The sequence below is a fragment of the Dermochelys coriacea genome, chromosome 11 (assembly GCF_009764565.3).
Source record: "Dermochelys coriacea isolate rDerCor1 chromosome 11, rDerCor1.pri.v4, whole genome shotgun sequence".
Taxonomy (NCBI): domain Eukaryota; kingdom Metazoa; phylum Chordata; order Testudines; family Dermochelyidae; genus Dermochelys; species Dermochelys coriacea.
The window spans coordinates 31,823,922-31,846,807 of record NC_050078.2 but is presented as its reverse complement, the minus strand read 5'-3'; the positions used below and the strand labels follow the sequence as shown (position 1 = coordinate 31,846,807).

The following is a 22,886-nucleotide window of genomic DNA, read 5'->3' as shown; positions in this document are numbered from 1 at the left end:
CCCACTAGACAACTACCTACATCTTTAGAGGCCTGAGTGCCTTTGAAATCCGGCCCCTTGAGCTTAACAGTTCCCCATCTCACCATTCAATCTCCTTGACACTTGCCTTTGAATAAAAGTCATGGAATTTATTCTCTTTCTGTCAAAGGCCAATATGGCTAAAAATATTCTGTGCAGAAAAAAATGGACGAATTTACCTCAGAGAAGCAGGCAATTTTCTGCAAGTTGTGTGTGTGTGTGTGTGTGTGCGCGTGTGTGTGTGTGTGTAAATATACAGGTACACATGTTTCTGGGTGGAGTGGAGTGGAATGGGGTGGGGTTAGTTTTTATTACTTGTAGGTCAAATAAGCTTAGTTTTGGGAGGAGTGAGCACAGCTAGAGGCTAAGTTGTGACTTTGCAATCTTCAGCAGGCGATGGTGTGTGAAATCCACCATCTCCGGAGTAGAACAAAGTGAAGGGAATACTTATTAGGATGGAAGGATCTATGGACCTGATCCTATTCCCATTGAAGCCAATGACAAAATTCCCATTCACTTAAATGGTGCAGGATCAGGCCCCATGATAGATAACCAATTGGCATAGCTCAGAAATATCTCAAAGACTTGGTTCCTTTCCACAGTGGAGGTACCCTGTCATGTGATGCTGGCGCACACTTGAGGGTTTTTTTAAGGGTTTTAGAAAAGCTGATACCGATGGATATGTTTTTTAAAATTTAACTATTTCAATGGCAACATTTTAATTTGGATTTCAACATCTCCCTGCTGTGTCAGCAACAATTACCAGGAACAACTACTAGATTCAATAGAGGAAGGTCTATTTTCATAAGCTAAGCTCAGTAAAATGCAAAATGTAAATAAACAGCATAATTGGTACAAAGTGAATTGGAGATTTAAAAGTGCTTTACATTTTAATAATCTACAGCATGTGGCCCATCAGGGTAATCTGCTGGCTGGCCGCGAGACAGTATTTACATTGACCATCCGCAGGCATGGCCCCTGCATCTTCCAGTGGCTGGTGGTTCGCCATTCCAAGCCAATGGGAGCTGTGGGAAGTAGCATGGACGTAGGGAACCGCGGCCACTAGGAGCTGCGGGCAGCCGTGCCTGCGGACGGTCAATGTAAACAAACTGTCTTGTGGCCTGCCAGCGGATTACCCTGATGGGCTGCAGGTTGACCACCACTGATCTATAGTGTTACCCAAAAGTAACCCAGGGAAGGAAACATTCCATGGAATTCAGAAGAGCTAATGACACAGTAACCATAGAGAAACTCCATAACAGGATATTCATGTACAGTCCTTTATTTCCATGTTTTCTAACTTTTTTTGTATACAAATCAAACCAGGTTTTCAATTTCAGCCTTTTGGATACAGAATACTTAGATAAATTGACATGGTGAAGGCCTGTTATCTTATAGCATATATGGACTGTTAAAACTTCCCATAAATCACATTTTATAAAAGACATTTGTTCACAATTTTAAAAACATTTACACCTTTCTCATCAACGTAGTAATGAACGAAGCTACCATTCTTAAAATTTCTTTTAAATTTGAGATATTTACATTGCATAGTGTCCTTGGGTACATATTTAAAATTCACAAAAAATGCTTTTAGTCAGAAATAGTCTCAATGTTTTGAATAGGTACAAATGGAAACTAAAATAAAAGGGTTACGTTCAGGAAGAGCTGTTATATGTGGAATGATACCTACATAGGACAATTCATCGCTTAAAACATAAAAAGTACCGAGCACCATTTGTATTACAAATTAAACAGTTCAGCTGCAAGTGGACAATGACCAAGGGTCAGATTCTAGCCACAGGTGGATGGCTGATTTGCACAGCTCACATGCCCAAAGCAGGCCTAAAGTTGATTTAAGAGTATTGTGAGGTTGTGACTGACATCACTGGAAAGTGTTAAAATTGTTTATTTTATTTTTGAAAAGATGAGCATGATAATCATCTGTCCGTATCCCAGCCAAGCAAGTCAGAGCCACTCATGGCTACAGAAGAGCTGGTAACATATGCACGCTTGTAGAAGAGTTGCCAAAGGGAGTAAGGCTCATTCTAGTAAATGGTCTCACATTTTTCTAATTAGAAGTGATTTTTATTTGCATCTGTGAACTAAGGACGCTGGAGGTGGTAATGGTAATCTGGTCTCTTACATGGGAATGTCAATGGGTGAGTAGGGATAAAGGTGTTCTTCATTGTCTCGGGGGCTCTAGAAGGCCCTCTTGGACAAATATAATTGTGAGTGGTTCCATGAAACCAAGAAAAACATATGCAGGCTTCTTCTTTGAATATTTACTGAGTATGCCAGAAAAATGTTCTCAGACAAGGCTGATTGGTATAATCTGAGTGTTTCTTAATATTGTGTAACAGAACAGCAACAGTACTGTTACCAGTAGTCCCTAAGGACATGCTAGAGACGTTAAGTAAGAGATACCAACACTGAAGTGAACATTTACACAAATCAGGAATAACAGTACAAGTGACAAGACTGAAAATGTGAAGTGACCATGACATATGACCATTTGGTGCATGTTAAGTGACAAATGATTGAATGTCAGCAAGCAGAGTTTAATGAAATTCATGCTCCTGATAAAACATGACTGCACAAACAACATCTATGTAATTTTTCTGATAGTGACTGCAGGCTAGTTGTATTATGAAAGGGGAAAAAAATCAGGAAGACAGTTAGGATAGAAGCCAACTGTGATAGTCTGTGAGGTAAATCAATATTTTGGCAGGCTCAGCCTGTCAAATACTGTCAGTGTTGCACCTTGATGTGAAAGGTAAAATTATACAGAGGCCCGTTTGAAAAATCAAAGAGAAAAGACGAGTTATTTTGTAACCGCCTGTAAATATTAGAGATGGCGAAGGCTTGGCTGTCATGAACAACAAGATATGAACTGAGTTGACAGTTCAGTCCTATATATGTAGAGAAATGTGCTCATATTTGGATAAGCCAATTTTTCAACATACAAAGCAATGGCCAAAGAGTGTAAGAACTACATTTCTATTACGGACCATTCACACTTACACGAGTCTCCAGTTTGTCACAAAACATAACAAAAACATGAAAAAGGCATAATAAAAAGCTCGAGAAGAAAGTCCCATGTACAAAACATTACAATACCCTGGATATAGATATCATGTTGCAGCTGAATTTGACCCTATCAAAAAAGTAACTAAATGTTCTTTCACTAACTGATGACAGTTATTCCAGTACGATTCCCCCCTTCCCATACAACAGACATAAAAGATCTTTAAAAAAGTTTCACAGTATGAAAAATGTACGAGGATTAATTCATAAGGATATTCAGTATGTTGAGTTTTGTCAACTGCGTGTATTTATTCCAAATAGCTGTAAGAGTGAAGATGAGTTCTCATTTTTACTGCACTCCATCTAATCCTATCTTCCATGTGAGGTACATGAATAAGTCAAAAATAAGTCAAGGCAGGAAGCACTAAATTCTGCAGTCCCTTTTCACACAAAACTTTTAGTTACTGAAATGGGGTTTTTTATATTATGGGCTAGATTCTGGCTGCAAACAGCCAGTGAAGAATTCCCCTGGTATAAGGAAACTCTCTGCTGCAATAAAGCAGGCAGAGCTGGCTCCTTTGTCAGCCTCCCATCCATGGCACAGAGGGAGTATTGGGGTGAATAAGGAGGCGAGCAGAGCTCTGCTGCACTAAACAAATCCTCCACTGGTATAGGGTCCCCTAGGGATCCTAGGTCAGAGATGTAAGCTGAGTCATTGCAGACTGGCCAGGATCAGGCCAGATTCAGGGGCTCTAACTTGCTCCCTAACAGCTCCCCCAATTCCTATTTGGAGGAGTCCAGATGCAGGGGAGAATCTAGCCCTATATGTCCCACTGACTCAACAACTGTAGCACTTTGATCAAAGAGAGTAAACATGCAAACTCATCTTCCAAATCAACTATTCATGAGAGAAGAGTCAGCACTTACGTGTCTCAGCTTCTAGGTTCATAGGCTTAAAACTTATCTGGAAAGTCTTCACTCAGATCTTCTACCCTCTCTTCATGCACAGAACAACTCCTGTCCCTGGACGTGTGGAGCTCCTACATGCAGTGTCCCCCTCCTATGAATATTCTAAATCAAATCTGGAGGGTTCTATACATGCAAAAAGGGCAGATCAGAGCAAAGAGCCACCATTATATCCTTTCTCTCACAGCAACTTTTATCAGATTGCTCCCGTTGGTTGCTTTCCAGTGAAGAGAATGCAAAGCAAAATAACAAATATAAGGCTCAACTGTGCTCTGGCTGTGGGGGAGTGTCCAAGGGACTCAGAAGGGCACGAGTCCACGTGTTCAGCTGGGCACAGGGCCTGCAAGGAGCTACTGCTGCTAGTGATATTAGCCAGTCCAAAGGCTCATGACCCTGTCATGCCTATTGAACTGGTTAGCATAGCCGGTGGTCGTCTGAAGGAGGTAATATGTAGTTATAAGAGAGAAGTTGAAGGCCTGCAGATAGGTACTAGTATAGGACAGGCAAAGAGATCCAGCAGGAAGGAGTTGGATGGGAAGGCTATGAGAGGAGCTCCAGAGCCCTGCTGGGGGTGGTCTATTAGTAAACCAATCCCACACTTTCCAAAAGGTTCAAGCTTGGTTTGTAGAAAGCAAACTTTTAGCCAATTCTTATAACAACTGCTTTGCCCGTCAAAGTGTAACATCACATGCTTTTTATCATTAATCGATATAATACCAAGGCTAGCTTCTGCCCTCCACTATATGGTTGCACAAGGGCATGAGCAGACACAAGGAGTCACTTCCATCCCCTCCCCCTACTAGCAGCAAGATAGGAACTATTTAGTGCTAAGGGGAGCAGAAGGAGATAGCACCAGCTATTATGCTATCTGAATGCTGGGCCTTCAAGTGGGCAAAGTCAGTTAGGAGACGTCTTCCTCCTGCAGTCAGCTAGTGCACATGCTGCATTCTGCCCACCCCGAGACATCTTTTTCCTGTGCTTCTACCTGGTACACAGCTATCACCACCACTCTGCTCCCACCAATGCATGGCTCCTCCAGTGAAGCACAGGGCGTACCCTATCTAATGGGATGCTAAATTGCCCTATCTTCGCATCACAGACCAGCTACAGTTCAGCCAATAAAATGAATTTAAAAAAATATATCGATGTCTATATTCAACAAACAGGAATGTATTCAGCAGAAGCCTAATCTGCTATTACATACTTTTAACAACTGCCCACATTTTCATTCATCTGGAAGAGCAGAATGAGATGTCTTAGGTACAAAAACATTCAACGCTTCCATGACAGATTATTTTCTATTCTAAGAAAAATAAAGACTCCATTTTTTCCACAGTGGCATGAGAAAGGAACAGGCAATTAACATAGACTCAGACTTTCTCAGCTTTTGCCCCCTTGTGTTAAAAGTTTAACATTATTTAAGCTTTTCTGGTTTGCTTTGCATTGAATGCATATACAGTACTATTGCATAACATGTGGCCAGCCCAGGAACCTGTAATGCAGGAGCCATGAAATCATACCCAACAGTGTGTGGCTGCCATCTTGGATTCACCAGTAGCGAGAAGCCAGGTCTGTTTTTTTCAGGTTAAGCAAGCCCTTTCTGAGGATCTTCACCCCCATCACCACACTGTTCCCACACCCTTTGGTTTATTTTCCCTTTTCATGGCTCTGTGCTGTGCTCAGGCACTTCTTTCTGGCAGAGAAGGGCTGAATAGAGAGTCTCTTTAGAGTCTACTGCATTCATACCGTTCTTGCATTGGCCCAGAGGGTGAGCTGTAGAGCTACATAAGGCACATCCCACCTACCCACTGAACACTGCTTTGCAGCTTAACCACTCCTTGCCCATCTAGGAAGCAGGAGGTCAAACCAAGGTAGCAAATTCAAGGTGCCTGTGTCAAATACAGCACTTATAGGGCCTTGCCTGCTGCCAGGTTAGAAGTGCTTAAAGAGTTATATTTTTTGTGATTAAAGACGGGCTTTTGTCATGGGAAATCAAGCTTCAAAAGTGGCTCCAGGCACCTATCTTTCAGAATCAGTGAATCCAATTTGGTAGGAGCAGGTTCCTGTGATCCTGGATGGATTTTTAGGTACTGGGTCTAGGATACTTTCATTTTGTTGGCGTGTGGAGGCATAAATGAGCAAATGTGGATCTTCCAAACAGCAGAACAACATGCTATGTGCAGTCACAGGGGTTGAACCCTGGAACTATTTCTGGTAACTTGCATTAATCTCTCTGAAGCTTAAGGTGGGAATGAGGAACTTTAGAAAGTATTTCCATTTACTGAAAAAACTTTCACTCAACCTTCCCCTAGTGCCCCACAGTGAGTGGAAAACATGCCTGTGTGTTTTAAACCATATCAAACCAGATGTGCTATTGCTTGATATTTTGATCTCTCAATATGGTGATTTAAAATGATGGATTTAAATTACCATTTGGAAATGAACCTCCAATTTTGTAATTGCTGTCACAAATCTCACAGATGTCATTCTTGAATTCACACGATTTGAATCTTCTGTTTCTGTTTTGATCGTGTTCTCTTCAGTCAGCATAATAATTTCCAAACTGCCATTTCTGATAAGGATTTGAGGCGTCACAGGCATTAACCCTTAGGGTTTTGTGAGACTGATCCACTTCCAAACATGTTGGCTGCTGAAGGTGTTCTAAAACCACGTGATCCATCTAAAGAGAAACAGCACGTGACAATAGGTAACATGATTCATACAGCAATTGTTATTAGGGTTAGGGAAAAAAACTGAAAAAAAAACTTCAGAAATTGTACTCAGTTTTCCCCAGTGGAGATTTTTGATCCCCTAGGATGTGCCCATTTTTGCATTTCTGCATTATGTAATAATTCATTCATAGGCTTAAAGGGAATTTTGGGTGGGATCCAAAGTTTACACCTGTTGGTGAATTACAACTATATTATATCTTCTGTGCTTCATGGGATTTTAATTCTTTGGAAATTAACGGATTAGTTCGCTTGCTGTCTGAATGGTAATTATCATGTAAAGGAAATAACTCCAGATGGCATTTGCAATATAGGATAACGTATGGCAGGAGACTTTGGTTTTCATACTGTGGTATTTCGCAACTGATGAAGTAAAAGCACACTTATTATGATGAAAAGTGTGTTAGGTAATTTGTTAATTAAATCCAAGAGCTGGGATGCTAAATTGGATTACGAAATTGTGAGGAGTTTGAATGATTAGGGGCCTTATTCTGATCCTTTTGCACTTATGTGTGCATTTTTTAAACCTACTTATACATATTGCCAATATGGCAATACTACAAGTATCCTCAGCGGTAGGGACATTTTTACATTATTGTTTTTCTCTGTATAACATTTGATAGAATAATTTGAGTCATGTATCTTAGTGAAATATTAGTGAAATCACCAACAGACTTTTTATTTGAACAAGTAATGGGGCTTTGTATGTGTATGACAAATTCATTGAACGTGCCATTGTTCTGTTGCGGATTATGACATCTGATGAGGAGTAAGGACTTCACTGTTTCTGTGGCCAGCATTAACCCATTTCCCCCCTTGTTTTCTGGTTTGCAATAGTCAATTGCTGGAGTGACTAGTTTTTAACCTTTGTTATATAGTAACTCAAACTAGTCTCCTTTGTAATCAGCTTCCAAGTGATCTTTCAGAAAAACATATGGAAAGCCAGTGAATGTGAACCTAACTGGATTACAATAATATACCTTTTTGTTGTAGACAGTATGGTGACAAGCACATTAGAAAGTTAGAGCTTAGGTTATATTAGGTGCCCTCTCCAAACTGTATCCTTTTCAGGAATGACATTTTTTTTTTTTTTGGCAGAGATAGCATTTGCCGGAACCCCACAAAATGCTTCAGTCCTGTTAGGCTCCAAATTTAATCACCTTTATGATTGTCCCGCCCTTTTGAAGAATGTCCCCTGGACTCTAAATGTCTCTGACTTTTAACATTACACTCTATCATCCCTAAACAATTCAAAATTAAACTAACAATAGCCATTGTTTCTGTAGGGCTTGGACAAGAATGATGTTGTGTTCCAATAGTTGACTCTGTGCTAAGAGTTAAGTAGCCCTTGTGATGGTGTGTCTACCCCCACACAAGACTAAAAGGGATTAAGATGGCCAGGCAGGCCAATTAACTTCACAGGCTGTACCTGGAGGGGGAGCCAGGGAGCAGGGAATTGATTGAAAGCAGGCTAAACTGGGTAGGAACAGGTGGGGCCTATAAAACCAGGAAGCTGGCAACAGACAAAGGCTGATGGGAAAGGCTGTAGCCATTCCCTGAGAAGAGGGAGGAGGTTTGGCATTAGTATACCCAGAGAAAGGAGAGGAACCGGGAGAGGTAGGAAGGAGTCCAGGGAAGGAGGAACAAAGGCTGTGGGAAAGCAGGCCATAGTGACAGGTATAGGGTCCCTGGTCTGGAACCCAGATAGGGTGACCAGATATCCTGATTTTATAGGAACAGTCCCAATATTTGGGGCTTTTTCTTATATAGGCTCCTATTACCCCCCCCCCCCCACCCTGTCCCAATTTTTCACACTTGCTGTCTGGTCACCCTAAACCCAGAGTAATGGGTAGGCCTGGGTTCTCCTACCAACCACTGGGGATATGGTACAGGCCAAGCAGAAGACAACAGACTTCTTGGGCACCCTGAAAAAACCTGGTTACATTTACCTTGGAAGGGGGAACCATGGAGTGATCTGGCTGGAGGGCTAAGTCACAAAGAGATATCTGTGATTCGTAGAGTGACAGGGGTCTGTAGAATGAGAGGACAATGGGAGAGACACTTCCAAAGGAGGATGCAACACCTGGCTGGAGCTGATCCCCAGGTTGGGCCTGGAGGAGTGCCACCAACAGTGAGTAAACCCCATGACAGTCCCCCATTCCCAGGACAGTGCTGACTCCATTGCACACACACAGAAGTAAACCAAAAAAAGCTATGTTTGTTTTTAGTTAGAGATGGACCCTAACCACAGCCCCAGATTTGAACACTGGTCTTGAGAGGAGAAGATTAAGATTAAATCCCCTTTTGTGTGGATTTCTTCAGACCTGCAGGAGGGGAGAACTAAGGGTGCTCATTAGCTTCATTTACAAGCCTTTTGGTGGAAGATGTTTCCCTCCATTACCCCATATCCCCAGTGTACAATTTACACTCTAAGTTCTATTTCTGCAAGGAAATGTGCTAGTGACTTATTTTTTATTTAAATGTCTCTAGAGTCCTTTCACTTGCTGTATTAAGCTCAATGGTGCAGAAGGTCCCCAGTGATGTTCCAGATATAAAAAGTAACAACTTTTGAAATTGAACTTTAATCTAATCTAGAAAGTTTTGGTGTCAAAAGCTAAGTCTTATTTCTTTCCATCTTTCTGTTTTTGTGCGTGTGTGTTTTGTGTCTGGCTTTTGCTGCAAAGTGGTTGAAGAGTTACATTTTGAACTTTGACTTTCTGTTGTTAGGATGTCATAATTCAGGAGCTCCTTGTTCAATTAATTTCAGTTTTTGTGGAAAATTTCTACCTTGCCTCAGAACTAATTTGTTAATTCTGAGATTAACATTTTGTGGATTTTAGGTGGTGGCCAAATTTGGATTAAAATGGAAACTCAATTGCAACCTTAACAATAAAGCAATTTCCACACTACTGTGCAAAATAAGAATCACTCAGCTGTCTCATTCTCAATTTCTGGGGTTATATTTTATGCTAACACAAAAATATATCAGTTTTAAACCTGTGTTACAAATCCAATTACTGTAGTCAATATATAAACTTTTTTCCTCCAAGACTTTTAAAAATAATAGCTACAATAAACCTTAAAATTGAGCAAGTAACTTAATCTCACTGTGCCTCAATTTCCCACCTGTAAATAGAGGTAATAATAATAATAATACTTCCTCTCTTCCACCCTCTCTTGTCTATTTAGATTAAAAGCTTTTCATGGCATAGGCTGGCTCTCTTGTGTATGTATAGTGCCTAATGTAAATAGCCTTCATCATGTCTGGGACCCCTACATGCCACAGTAATACAAATAATGAATAATAGTCACCCTCACTAATATTCAAAACAAAATAAATAAAATAAAATAAAATAAAACATCCACATTCAGGAGATATTAAATGTTGGGTGATGTTTTGTTTTTCTTCATACAGTTACAATCCCTAGCCTCTGTTTGTCAGAAGCTGGGAATGGATGACAGGGAATGGATCACTTGATGATTTATCTGTTCTATTCATTCCCTCTGGGGCACCTGGCATTGACCACTGTCGGAAGACGGGATACTGGGCTAGATGGACCTTTGGTCGTTCTTATGTTCTTCAGTGGGCCCAGAAAGGATAATATTTCACTGGCGGGGGGGGGGGGGGGAGGAAGAAAGGCATTCAAGTCTTTTTGGCTTGTGAGTTTCTATGGCTGTTTTCGAAGGAGGGGGACTGACAGTGATAACTTTCAACTGTCTTTCTCCTCACAGTGCTGGTACTATATGCTTCCAGTGTCCAGGGATTTCCTAAAAACTAATCTGGTCTACTTCAGTGAACTAAAGGTTATAGTTCAGGCTTGTCACTAGTTCAATCCTATGCCGGTACAATCATCTGTGTCCAATTTGTGTTAAATTGGGTATTGTGGCTTTGTAAAATGAAACATGACTTTCTGTATCCTAGCAGGAACCATCAAATGTATCTAGCTTAAGGCTTGAAGTTCAGCCTGGAACAGTTTCTTACCATCATAAATTGTCACTGTACCTATTGTGCAATCTGGTCTCATAAATGGCTGACAATTTTCTTTTATTTTTACAAAATATCCTGGCTTTTGTAAGGAGTGATTTTTTTTATTTTTTTTTTTAGATTGGCTAAAAAGAAATGAATGGAAGGAGAGTCAATAATGGAATGTCTTAGTGAGTATTGATCAGGTAACACAACAGCTACACTTTTGTTTCCTAAATTGAAGGCTCCTCTAAAAGCATGTCATTTCAGAGGGGGAAAAATCATTTCTAATTATTCATGGAATTCTTTAATGCTTAGTTATCTATAAGCCTGAATCTTTGACTTTGTTGGACGCAGGGGTAGGAAAAAAGAGAACAAAATGTCATTTGAACAATTTTGTGTGTGTGTGTGTGCGCGCGCGCGCCAGGTTAGTTTCACTATATTACGTTTTGCTTGATGCAATGCTAAGGCAGCACATTGATATACACCACCCTGAAAGTAAATGGGGCCATGGGAGTGAAATCACACTGGCAGCTGGTTAGCTTTGAATGCAACTTGGAGGAAAATAATCCTGAGGATTGAAAACTGCATGAGCAGAGTAATGATCAGAGTGCCTGAAATAATTTGAAGTAAAGTATGCCTTAGGAAAGGCGATTTTTTGTCAACCTCTGTTTTTCCTCATAGGTATTCAGAAAGTCACAAAGAGACAAACTAAATGTGTGTGTCTCTTTGTTTCTCTTTTTATCTTTATGAATTTGGTATAGTCTCTCACTGCCAAACACATGAAAATCATACAACACTGGCAATAAGTATTGTTTTTCTTTGTTTAGTTTTATTTCAGGTGTAAATATGGTGGCAGTGGAGAGGAAATCATTACAAATGCTCTACTTACCAGTTCTGGTTGAAAGGCCACCAATGATTTATGCAACCATTTCAGGCTATTGTTTCTGTTATCGCAAGGATACAGGCCCAGTGTTCTCTTTGCATCTACTGGTGCTACACAGAAGTCCCCATGTTTTATTAGTCTCAGCCATGTGTAGTTGAACTTCTGGTTCTGTGGAGGAGAAACAATAGCAGACTGATTTCGGTTTGGGTTTTGTGAGCTATTTCCCTTTATTTCTGAACCTTATGCATCTAATCCAACCACATAAATCTAGGCTTTGTATAATTGTTCCAGATATGCCAGATTCTGTTCTATTAGTGTGAATCTGGAGCAAATTCACAGAATAAAGTTCCGGTCTAAGGCCTGATTGTGCTCTCAGTGACCTCAGTAACCAGACTACTTCTGACTTTGATTAGAAAACAATCTGTCTCTCAAACTGCTGTAGCTGAGATCAGAACAGTCTAATAACTCAAAGCTTTCTAATGTTTGCATTAACAATGTACTAGTACAGGGATTCTCAAACTATGTTCAACAAAGCATTTCATGGTGGCCCACAGAGAGGAAAACTGAGTCAGGGTAGTTGTGAGGGTGGGCGAGGAGAGGATCTCTTTTATAAACTGGACCGTAGAAATGAAGAATTGGAAACAACACCAGAACAAATTCTGAAGAGGGGATTTGTCTGCTACAGCCGACACCAACTTGCAATGGTGGGGCTTCAGGACTGGCCTTCTTCGATGGCATAACAGTGCCCAGTGACAAAAGGCCAAGCCTTCCCCCCTTAGGACAAAAAGGAGTACTTGTGGCACCTTAGAGACGAACACATTTATTTGAGCATAAGCTTTCGTGAGCTACAGCTCACTTCATCGGATGCATTCAGTGGAAAATACAGTGAGCTGTAGTTCATGAAAGCTTATGCTCAAATAAATTTGTTAGTCTCTAAAGTGCCACAAATACTCCTTTTCTTTTTGCAAATACAGACTAACACGGCTGCTACTCTGAAACCCCTTATGACAGTTATTCTTGATCAGTCCTAGCAGGTGCCCTGATGTCTATATTGGCTAGTAATCAGTTGGGTATTACCCATCAGGAGGCACTTCCTATAAGACAGCAGAGGAAAGTAGCCCCGTTCCTGCAGCAACTGCCATGCACCCTCCCTCCCATGCTGGCTTTGTTATTGTGGTAGAGTACACTAGTGGGTCTATTGTATTTAAAGTTTTCTCTCCACTATGGGCATGTATGGAATTTTGCATTTGAGTTGCAATTTCAGCCAATTGCAGACTTCTGTTTGATTTTGGGGGTCTCGGAGCTTTCACGAAATGGTGCAGGTTCCATTGCTTAGCTATTGCCTCTACAAATATAGCCCAGTACTCATTTCTTGTTTTACCAGATGGCATCTTTTGGCAATGTGTCCTGGCAGTAAGAATTACATGACCCTCCAAGATGGACTTCAAATCACTGAGGTGGCAGGTAGGGAGATTCTTTAGCATAAGCAATAAAACTGACAATGTTTGACATCCAGTATACAAACCCAAATGCATCTTACCTTGTTGCTAATGTTACAAGTCTCAAAGGCCAGAGTGGAGTTTTCCACAGTAATGCATCTAGCCATGGCTATGTTAACAATCTGGGAACAAAATTAAAAATGGAAATTCAAAAAAAGGAGTAATATCAAAGTGAGGCACAAAAATGCAAGAGACAGAACACCAAAAACAGAATAATTATAATACCTAGCTCTTATGTAGTGCTTTTCATTAGCAGATCTCAAAGCGCTTTGCAAAAGAGGTCAGTATCATTCTTCCCATTTTACAGTTGGGGTAACTGAGGCACAGAGCGGGGAAGTGACTTGCCCAAGGTCACCCAATATATTAATATTTAAGAGTATTACATTCTGATTAGCATAAAAATAACAAGGAGTTCTGATTAGCATAAAAGTCTGTCTCTACATGAAAGTTAATCTGAAATAAGATAGGGTGTGAATTTAAAGCAGATTAACTATTACTGATTAACTCCATGTGTGGACAAGAGAATAAGAGCATCCACACATGGATTTAGCCAGGAATAGCTATTCAGGAATCTTTAAGGGCTTGTCTACACAGGGAGTTATTCCAGAAGTAAGTGGTTAGCATTATCTCTTTTACTGGATGCTCCCGATAAAAGAAACATAGTGTAATCTAGGCAAACTAAAGATAATGGACCATATTCTCTGCTGGTGTCAGTGGTGCCCATAATATCTGCTCAAACTCTTTTGTCTGCCAAGAGATGCTTTACATTAGCCTTTTTCTGGAACATGGGAGGCAGCAAGAGTAAGGTTTTTGTTAGGCACAGCTAACTTTCCTATTGCTGATTCATATGCTGTAACTGTTGTTGAAAAGTGATTTATAAATCCCTTCACATTCCTGCAGCACAGTCTAACCAACCCAAATGAGCAACAGGTTAGAGGAAAAATCCTCTTAAATGGACTTTATGCAGACAATTTGATTGCCTGGCCAATCAAATCAGAGATCAGATAACTGGAGCTATCTTGTCCACCCAAAGATAATTCAGAGTTAAAAGCTGCTCTGAGCTAGTCATGCAGCTACACTTTAACTAGAAGGTCCAACCCCCACCCCCCCAAACCATAATAGCTGGCAAAAGCCTACCTGCTGTCATCAGACCTCTGACTGGTGAAGGATTTAGGACACAAGTGGTGGGATACATTTCTATTTTATTCAGGCTATTATACTGCACTCTTCACTGCTGCATCTGAGCATCTCCCCACAGGGGATTAAATTACACAACTAATATCTGTCATTTATTCTCCTTTTGTTCTCCTTCCCCAAGGGGAAAACTGTTTGTGGATTTTTATATATATTTAATTTATTATATATAATGTGATCTGTTATTAGAGCATAAGCTTTCGTGAGCTACAGCTCACTTCATCGGATGCATTTGGACCAAATGCATCCGATGAAAAATGCATCCGATGAAGTGAGCTGTAGCTCACGAAAGCTTATGCTCTAATAAATTTGTTAGTCTCTAAGGTGCTACAAGTACTCCTTTTCTTTTTGCAAATACAGACTAACACGGCTGCTACTCTGAAACCTGTGATCTGTTATGTCACTAAGAACTCTTCAGCCTTCACACATAGGGTTGGCTGCCCTTGATCCAGTCAGTGAAAGGGTATATTGGTACTTATGGTAATACAGGAGTCAGCAGCAGTTGTGTACATATCGACACTTTGGAAAGAAGGAATTTCATTGTAACTTAGCCAAAAGGTTTATGATTATCTTTTTAAACTTTTGCATCATATTGGTGGAAAAAAGAATGAGTGACAAAACATTGTCTTTCATGGAATAGCTAGTTAGAAAGTGCAGATGCAAATGAGAATTTTTTTAAGTGTCTTAATATTTTCTCTTTCCAGATGTTCCTTTGTTTTTGCTGTGGTACAGCTGGCCTCAGGTCTCTCAGGTGTCTTGTATCTCTTCATTCTGCCTCTTTTGCTCTTCATTCTGCCTCTTTTGCTCTGTTTTCTCTACAATTGTCATTACACCAGGGAGTCATCATGATACCTTGTTAGCATGACCTTCTGGAGAAGTTATGGCTTGCACTAAGCTTTCTTGTACTGCTTTTGAATGACCAGACGAATGCATTCTAAGGGCATTTATGCGTTCTGAAGTTTTATATTAGAACACTGCTTACACTGGACTGAATTCTGCCAGGTACCAAATGCCCTCAGTTCACACACCAGGAAGTCAATGGAACACTATCTATTTATAACAAATGAGGAGTTGGCCTAATTGAGATATATTTTTTGTATTTTAAGATAATCATGGCCATATTTGAAAATTACAGCTGGTTGAGCTATTATTAAAAAATGTAACCGCTTTCCTCCCTTTTTAGATTATTGAACCTTTTATGAACTAATCCTCATTTCTGTAAATAAATCTGCTCTTCATAAAATATTTTCTAAGTAACTTTGATGAATATTCATCCTATTGGTAGCTTCTGAATGGTTATTTCAGTAATCAGTACTTGTTGTTTGTGTTGTGCAGCTGCTCATCTAAGCAACAAGGTATTGTTTCTGTCCCATGACTGGATGTTTTTAAACAGGAAAATAACAAATAACCAACTTTTGTAGTTTTCAGGTGAATAGTTATTTGTCTTAAAATATAAAACTTTGGGGATTTATGAACACAATGCTCAGTGATCATTCATAAATCACATGACTTCACATCACAGTAATACAAATTTGGCCCTTTTAATTCACAAAACTATTCCCCAATATTTTTACTATTTGATCAGCTGTATTGGAAAATATGGTTCACATCACAGCTAAAGTAAAACAACCTTAGCCCAGTTTCACTGACTCCCTGGGGTAGAGAAATATCTGGGAGTTTATAGCCAGCAGAGCAGCTCTTTATCACTCCGGCACTGCCCGTGGCCTGGGAGACATGTCTGAGGGGTGCAGAGTATGGCCATGTCTGCTCCTGGCTGCTGGAATAGCCTAGAAGGTAAATCAAAGCTGTACTGGGGGAGGGACTGAACTGCCCCACAGCCGGCATTAGTGCCAACAGGCGTAACACTACCTATGCTCTTGCCTTCAGCAGGCACCGCACAAGCACAGCGGAGGATCTGACCAATTACTTTCAGGAGTGCTGCTCTTGTTAAAACTAGAAAGACTTTCAGAAGCTGACAGAACTACATATGGTAACAAAGTGCCTTACTTTTGTGACCTGGGATCACTGTCACTTGTTCTTAACATTCAGATTTTTTAATGAAGTAACATGTCCACGATGCCTCAGGAGGGACTATTTCATGCTCCTGTATTTTTAGAAATGTTTCCAACAGCCCTGAACTTTGGTGAAGAAATATGGACCAAGATCAAAATCTACATTTTTGTCACACACACACACACACACACACACACACACGTAAAGAGATGCTGAATATGTGAATTAGCACATTGTAAAAATGAGACTCATCTGACATTGAACTTACTTTCTATGGTTGGGCTGTGAATGGTGTGAATATAACACCAGTGGAAGTTAAAAGAAAGTAAATTCAGAGAATACACACAACCTGATCTTGCTACATTCCTTACACAACCACAATTTCCACTAAAATCAGTGGGAATTTGGGGTAGGTAAAGAAAGCAGGACTGAACCCAAAATATTTCTGAAAAAGTATTCTGTCCACTATACCTTTGTTGCATTTGTAGAAGTACTGGAGACTGGGTTTTAGCTGCACTTTAATTTGTGATATGGCTATGTTTGGGAGGATACTTCTATTTGTTTTGTTTGAAATAGAAATGAGGTTGTTTTTATTGTAGAGGAGAAAAAAAATAGATTTCTAGTGCACTCTAGTGGTGTCAGGCTCTCAGTTCAAAACAATCATTATTGTTCATGTACTATATCGATTCCATGAATACATTATTGAAGCCCTAAAAATCCTGGAGATTATAGATAATATATCTCTGCATCTACCATATCTGTCTGTAGCCACAAGATTTCTGAAATATAAACTCCAAGAATGAGGTAAATTGCTCAGATGTTTCACTATTATCTTGACTGCTATGGGGTAATTTATCATGTCAGTTATCACTGAAGTGGCTTGTTGATGTAAAATTTTGTCTGGGGGGGGGAAGAGGGAAGTGCAAAAAAGATGGAATCTTCATTATCAGAAATGTCACCCAATAGAAAATGCAAAGAGAAGCACAGAAATACCAACCAATGGGCCATATCTTCAGATTTGTCGCCTGTCATAGAGCAAAGAGAATTACTACAACATAATTAAACCACTTTGTCCTAAACCACGATCTACAGTAAAGGTGAAATTCACCATGGTTGAAGGAGACCATATGAGGCCCTCTGCACCTCTAGCAGTCACTGAGCTTGTGTGTCACAGCCCAGCCATAGAAAGTAAGTTTAAATGAAGAGTGGCTGGTTAACACAGAAATGTAAACATGCATTTGTAGTGTAATTTGCCCTTGTAAAGTTCACATACCAGCCCACTGGCTTTAACAAGAGGAGCTTCCAGGTCTGGGTAGATGTTCTCCAGATACCACTTGAAGTTTTTGCACTTAAGCTTCTTCCGCAGTTCTATTTGTTGAGTCAAGTCTCCAACATCCAGGTTTTTCTGGATTAAGTGGTAACCATGTCCATAGAACAATTCTTTGTACTCATCTAACCAGACCTCTGCAACACGTGCCAAATTCTGCTCCACTGTTTTTATCCGGTCTTTAGGGAAGGAGTACGGGTTGTCATTCCTGAAAATATGTCCAACTCTGGCGCATGGGATGATCTCAATTTCTCCTCCACACATCCAGACCTGTCAAACAGAGTTCGATTTGATAAAAATATTGGTAAATGGTACCTTCTGGTATACAATAGATTTGATTTTTGAGAAGTGGCTTCAATTTTTGTAGGCACAATTTTGTGGGTGTAACTTGCACTTGTGTGTAGATACAAATTAAGAGAGCCCAATGGGAAATGGTATGTGTTGGGTGCACTGTGGACCAGTATTACCCTAGGGGGAATCCTCTCAATCCGGTACAATCCCTTCAGAGCTCTCCAGGACACGGGGGGGCCCACACCCACTCCACCATCCATTAGGGAGGACCAGCATATGCCTATTTCACCAACTTCTAGGCTGGTGTGGAGGAGGCACACAGCCAAAGCCCAGACTCTTCCTGACCCATTTAGAGAGGTTTGCCTAGCAGAGACTGTAGTTGGTGTATCTGGTCCCTGATCTGGGATGAAAATGAAGGTTTCTTGCTTTGTCTCTGTATAATATCTGAGTATCTCTGCAATTCAAATACTTACATGCCTTAATGATAGGGTTTGCATGAGCAATGAATTGGTGGTATATGATAAACGCTTCTTGGGCTGATAAACCAGGAATTGAACAGGGACCTCCCAAGATAAAATTGTGAACTGCTACAGCTTGAGCTGAAAAGCTGGCTGACTGTAACAACTGTAACTGACTGTAACTTTCCTTTGGGGGGTCAACACATAGGGGATCTGTAATACGCTCACCCATGAGTTATAGATGGAATTGTTTTCAGGGAAATAACTGTGGCCACAAAAATGAAGGTCAGGGAGAGGTCTTGTTAAAAATCAAGTCAAATGTATTATTCACGCAGACTAACTTGAAAATACTGATAAACAATCCTCCAAGCGTTGCTGAGTTGAACAATAATTCTACACCTGGCCTTGTATTAGCAAAAAATCGTAAATAAATGACAAGCATAGCTTGTGGCCCATGTTCCAGGCCAAAAAGGAAGTAATTTCCACAACAATCTTTGGAAAGGGGAGGAGAGCCTCGGGTTTCAAAGCTGTTCCCTTTTGCAACACTCTCTACTTTTAATTGACACAGGTGAATGCAAGAGTTACTGTTTAAATCAAGAGGGTTCAAAGTTCATCTTTAACTGCTAGTAGAGGCCCTGATTCAGCAAAGCACTGAAGAATATGAATTGGGGCCTAAAGGAGATTCAGAGATAATAGCATTTAAAGGCTACGAGGATTCAAATTGACAGAAAGAAACATTCAGTAACATTATTACTACTTAGGAAAGCAGCATACCTTGAATGAAATCTCCATATTTTCACCTCCCCAAACATCCAGTCCAGGATCATACGTTCCAAGTTCAAAAAAATACTTCTTATCAATAGAAAATAATCCACCTGCCATTACGGGACACCTAGGAATGAACCACAGACCTTACATTGGTACTCTGTGGGACAATAAAAATGTACCTGCCACAGCACCTCTACACAGTAATAGCCTGGAAATCATGGACTCCCAGCTGTCCTGTGGCAGGTGCTAAGTGTAACACCCTATGTTAATCTTCACTTACAGAAATGGAAAGTAAAAGACACTAGATAGTTAATGAACAGAGAGCAAACAGCTCAGTTTGAAGAAATGGAGAGATCCATTGGATATGAAAATAAGCAAAACCACACTGTTTAAAATCTGAAGTTAACCAAGTGGCAGTGAGAGCACCATGTGTGTTACCTTGCTGCAGACAGTCAAGTACACTAACAAAATGGATGCTAATGTTTAAAAAGCATGTGATGGAAAGTAAACATGAGGCAAAGCCTTGGTTAGAAGAAAGTACAGTACGCTTTGGCAAAGTGGCTGAACAGGAGCTGAAAATTTTAATGAACCACTAAGGTAATTTTCTGATATCAGTTTTGTATGGCTGTCAGTTCCTCTGGCATCATCCTGGATTAACAGAAATGTCATCGTGGGTTCAAATTTTAGATTAAATTTCTAGAGAGTGTTTTTCCTATTAGAGACTAGAGACCAAATGCTTTAATTAGTGGTACAAAGTAGAGTCATGAGATAAGTAGCAAGGTAATACAAAAAGAATGGAAATAAACCGGAAAGGCCACCATACAGATGATTCTTATCCTGTGTAAACAACATTGTATAGGAGAGACATTCACTAGAAAGATGGAAGGAATCAGAGACAAAGACCACTTACTCTGTATGGTACCACCTAAAACAGTCTGGGCTGGATACTCCACATCACCCATTTAGTTCTGAACACAGTGAAGGGGGATGAGGTGTAGCAATCAGTTATGACTCTCTGATCCTGCACTGTCCAGCTCACAAGTCAGAGCTGCTGGGAGCTGATCTAGTCTATTTGCTGGTGTGAGGTCCCTCTGTGTCCTTAAGCTATTAGGGGATTGGGTAGAGTGGAGGTCCATTCTACCATGCCCCTCATCACCTCTTGGTCCACTCTGCTGCAACCCTGATTCATTGCCTGCCTCCTCCTACACCAAAGGAAAAGTGAGTGGCACAAAGTGGACTTTGCTGGCTGAGGAATCCCACCCCCTAACTTCAAGTGCTGACAACAAACGCAACATGATTTATGGCGGATAGGTGCAAAGTCAGTCCAATTCTTTTGATCTTAAGTGCACCTAATTGCAAAAGCTTGTGTGGCTTCTGACATAAAGAGACCATTTGCTGCTGCAGTGTGATTGTTCTAGTACATGACCTTTATCTCTGGCTATGCCAGTGCTGGAATCCCTTTCCTGTTATGCTGAAGCCCTTGAGGCCATGCAGCGTCCAGCAAAATATTTACGGCTCCTGGGATTTTGAGCAATGCCTGCTGTGCTCTCTGTGACTCAGATTGGCACACATCAGGTGGAGCAACTTCCTATACAACTTAATTGCACAGATTTTTCTGGATGTTGGCCTTTCTGTGCCCATTTATGTAAAAGGGGAACTTTTGTCCCCAAAAAGACGAGTTGTTTGAAACTCTGAAGAAGGAGCATTTCTGCTCACAAAGTGCTTAATTTTATACTCTTACCTTATTATATCTGTTTCCTTGATTTTATCTTTCTCAATGACCTCTGGAGGAATCTGCCTCCATCCAAAATTCATTGGCCAGGTAAAAATACCACGCTGAAAGTTATCCACTGTCATGTAACTAAATACAGAAAAAGAAAGCTATAATATCAAGTTTTTAAGCAGAGTCATAATCAAAAAGAATAAGTGAAAATGAAATTGTCTATATAATTTAAAGCAAAAATCTCAAAGATTTCTTCATGTATCTTCTTTGAGAACTAAACATTCATGACCTACCAAACAGTAAATGCAAACTGTGGTAACTGAGGTAGCTGTATGTATTTTAATATTTGTTCATGCACATTTTTTCTTTGAGTGAAATAATTTGTGAAAAGTAATTAGCAGGTTAAGTAGCTTGTCTTCCCATAATTAATATTTTGATACTTGTGATTTGTAAGTGTTTTTTATAAAAGCTGCTTGTATTATGATCTAGAAGTACAATATGGCATACAATGAAATTACCTCATGTCCTTGTCACTGATTACTTCAATAACTGGGCACGCTACTTTCTTTCTATTTAAACGGACTCTTTCCAGAAGTGGTTCCAACCATCCTACATTACATTCCACATGAGAATCTAAGAATGTCAATACATCACCTAGAGGCAGAACCAAGAGGGGATTATTTCATTTCTGAGAATGAAATATGTTCAGTAAAGTCCACATCCAGCAACTACTGCCCTAACGATAATACTCTACTCCTATGAACCCACCTAGGAAGAGCCCAAGTAGGGGCCCCATTCTGAACACATTTTGACCTCAATTATGATTTCCAGACAAGTTTTGCAAACAGTGTTTGCCTGCTCACAAAATGCCACGTTCTGGCCAGCCCTGGCACAGGTGCATAAGCAGGTGGGGAATGTGTGCCAGGGAGGTAGCCAGAATCCAAGGGAAGGGCATGGTCCCTACTCTCTCCTAAAACCCTTGTAGATGCCAGTCATCGGAGATGAGTGGTAAGGGACAAAGAGGTGGCTGGAATATGCTCCATCTCTTAACTGGCAGACAGAACTGGTCAGGTGCAGAATGTGGAGCAAACTCCTCCTGCTGCTTTAGTGAGTGCTTCCCAGAAGCCTCTAGGAGGAATTCTTGCTAAGTGAGGTGTCATTTCTCCTGTGGGTTCCAACTGCAACATGTCCCCTCCATGCTTCCTCAAGAGTGGGTATGAGCACTGAGACAGGATCTTGGACTCAAAAGTGTACCTCCTAGTGGAGAAGGCAAAACTAGAATATAAGTCTGGAAAGGGGCAATCTTCCCTAACTCAATGCACAATGTAAGGGGGAAAATGCTTCCTGGGCAAAGTGGAAGAAAAGGTAGGACCCATGACCATGCATGTATTACACCATACACCCCAAACACACCTTCCCTTCAAACACCCTCAGAAAAACATACACCCCTTTCTGCTTACCACCCAAACAAGTTCCCAGCCAACAAAACAATGAAAGCAAGCTTAAGACATACCAGACAAAATTGGCTGTCAGTAGAAAATTCAATATATGACATCATTGGTGCAGGGCAATGCAAACATTTTAATGACAAAATAATATGGGTCTGTGAGCATCAAGAACTGAGGCGAGGGAAAGACAGATATTCTGCAAAAAGGATGTTAGAATTTCTAAAATACAGAGCCTCACGGTAACTCACTACAGCTGAAAGGAGCCAGCTTCTCAGCTGCTCAGTAAAATTGTTGTTTTACATCACAAATCCTACTCAAATCCTTTATCTTATTACTGCCTAATTTCAAATCATCTGGTTACTTAGAGCTGGTAGAGAAAAAATAATAAATTTATCCTGCAAATGTTTCCTTTATTTTCCAAATATGCGATGGGCTGAGTAGTACAATAAAGCAAGCTGCCCAAATACCGGCAAAATTCTTTGCCAAACAATGACAAAACTTGCCAAATAATATTCAGCTTTCTCTAATATTAGTTCAAGGTTCTATGATATACAGCACAATAATAAAGGGTAACA

General features: G+C 40.4%; 1 protein-coding gene and 1 long non-coding RNA gene across 3 annotated transcripts in view; one reads left to right on the top strand and one right to left on the bottom strand.

The window, feature by feature from the left end:
• GALNT5 (polypeptide N-acetylgalactosaminyltransferase 5) overlaps nucleotides 1-22,886 on the bottom strand; it is a 52,476-nt gene that overhangs the window by 12,235 nt on the left and 17,355 nt on the right. Inside the window, exons 4-10 of one of the 2 annotated variants that reach the window (XR_006277954.1) lie at nucleotides 21,382-21,517; nucleotides 20,882-21,001; nucleotides 19,147-19,264; nucleotides 17,570-17,893; nucleotides 13,131-13,211; nucleotides 11,597-11,758; nucleotides 6,442-6,691 (exon numbers count right to left, since the gene is read on the bottom strand). Coding sequence is in view for 1 of the 2 variants with exons in the window: in XM_038422138.2 (XP_038278066.1) it covers nucleotides 6,551-6,691; nucleotides 11,597-11,758; nucleotides 13,131-13,211; nucleotides 17,570-17,893; nucleotides 19,147-19,264; nucleotides 20,882-21,001; nucleotides 21,382-21,517 (1,082 nt within the window). In the remaining variant the exon portion in view is untranslated. Of the gene's footprint in view, nucleotides 1-1,284; nucleotides 6,692-11,596; nucleotides 11,759-13,130; nucleotides 13,212-17,569; nucleotides 17,894-19,146; nucleotides 19,265-20,881; nucleotides 21,002-21,381; nucleotides 21,518-22,886 lie in introns of those variants that run through there. The other variant, XM_038422138.2, reaches the window with a different exon arrangement.
• Nucleotides 7,186-15,510, top strand: LOC119863548. The gene is made up of 5 exons (XR_005295634.2): nucleotides 7,186-8,357; nucleotides 8,760-8,871; nucleotides 10,846-10,910; nucleotides 12,975-13,054; nucleotides 14,988-15,510. It is a non-coding gene; the product is annotated as an uncharacterized LOC119863548 (long non-coding RNA).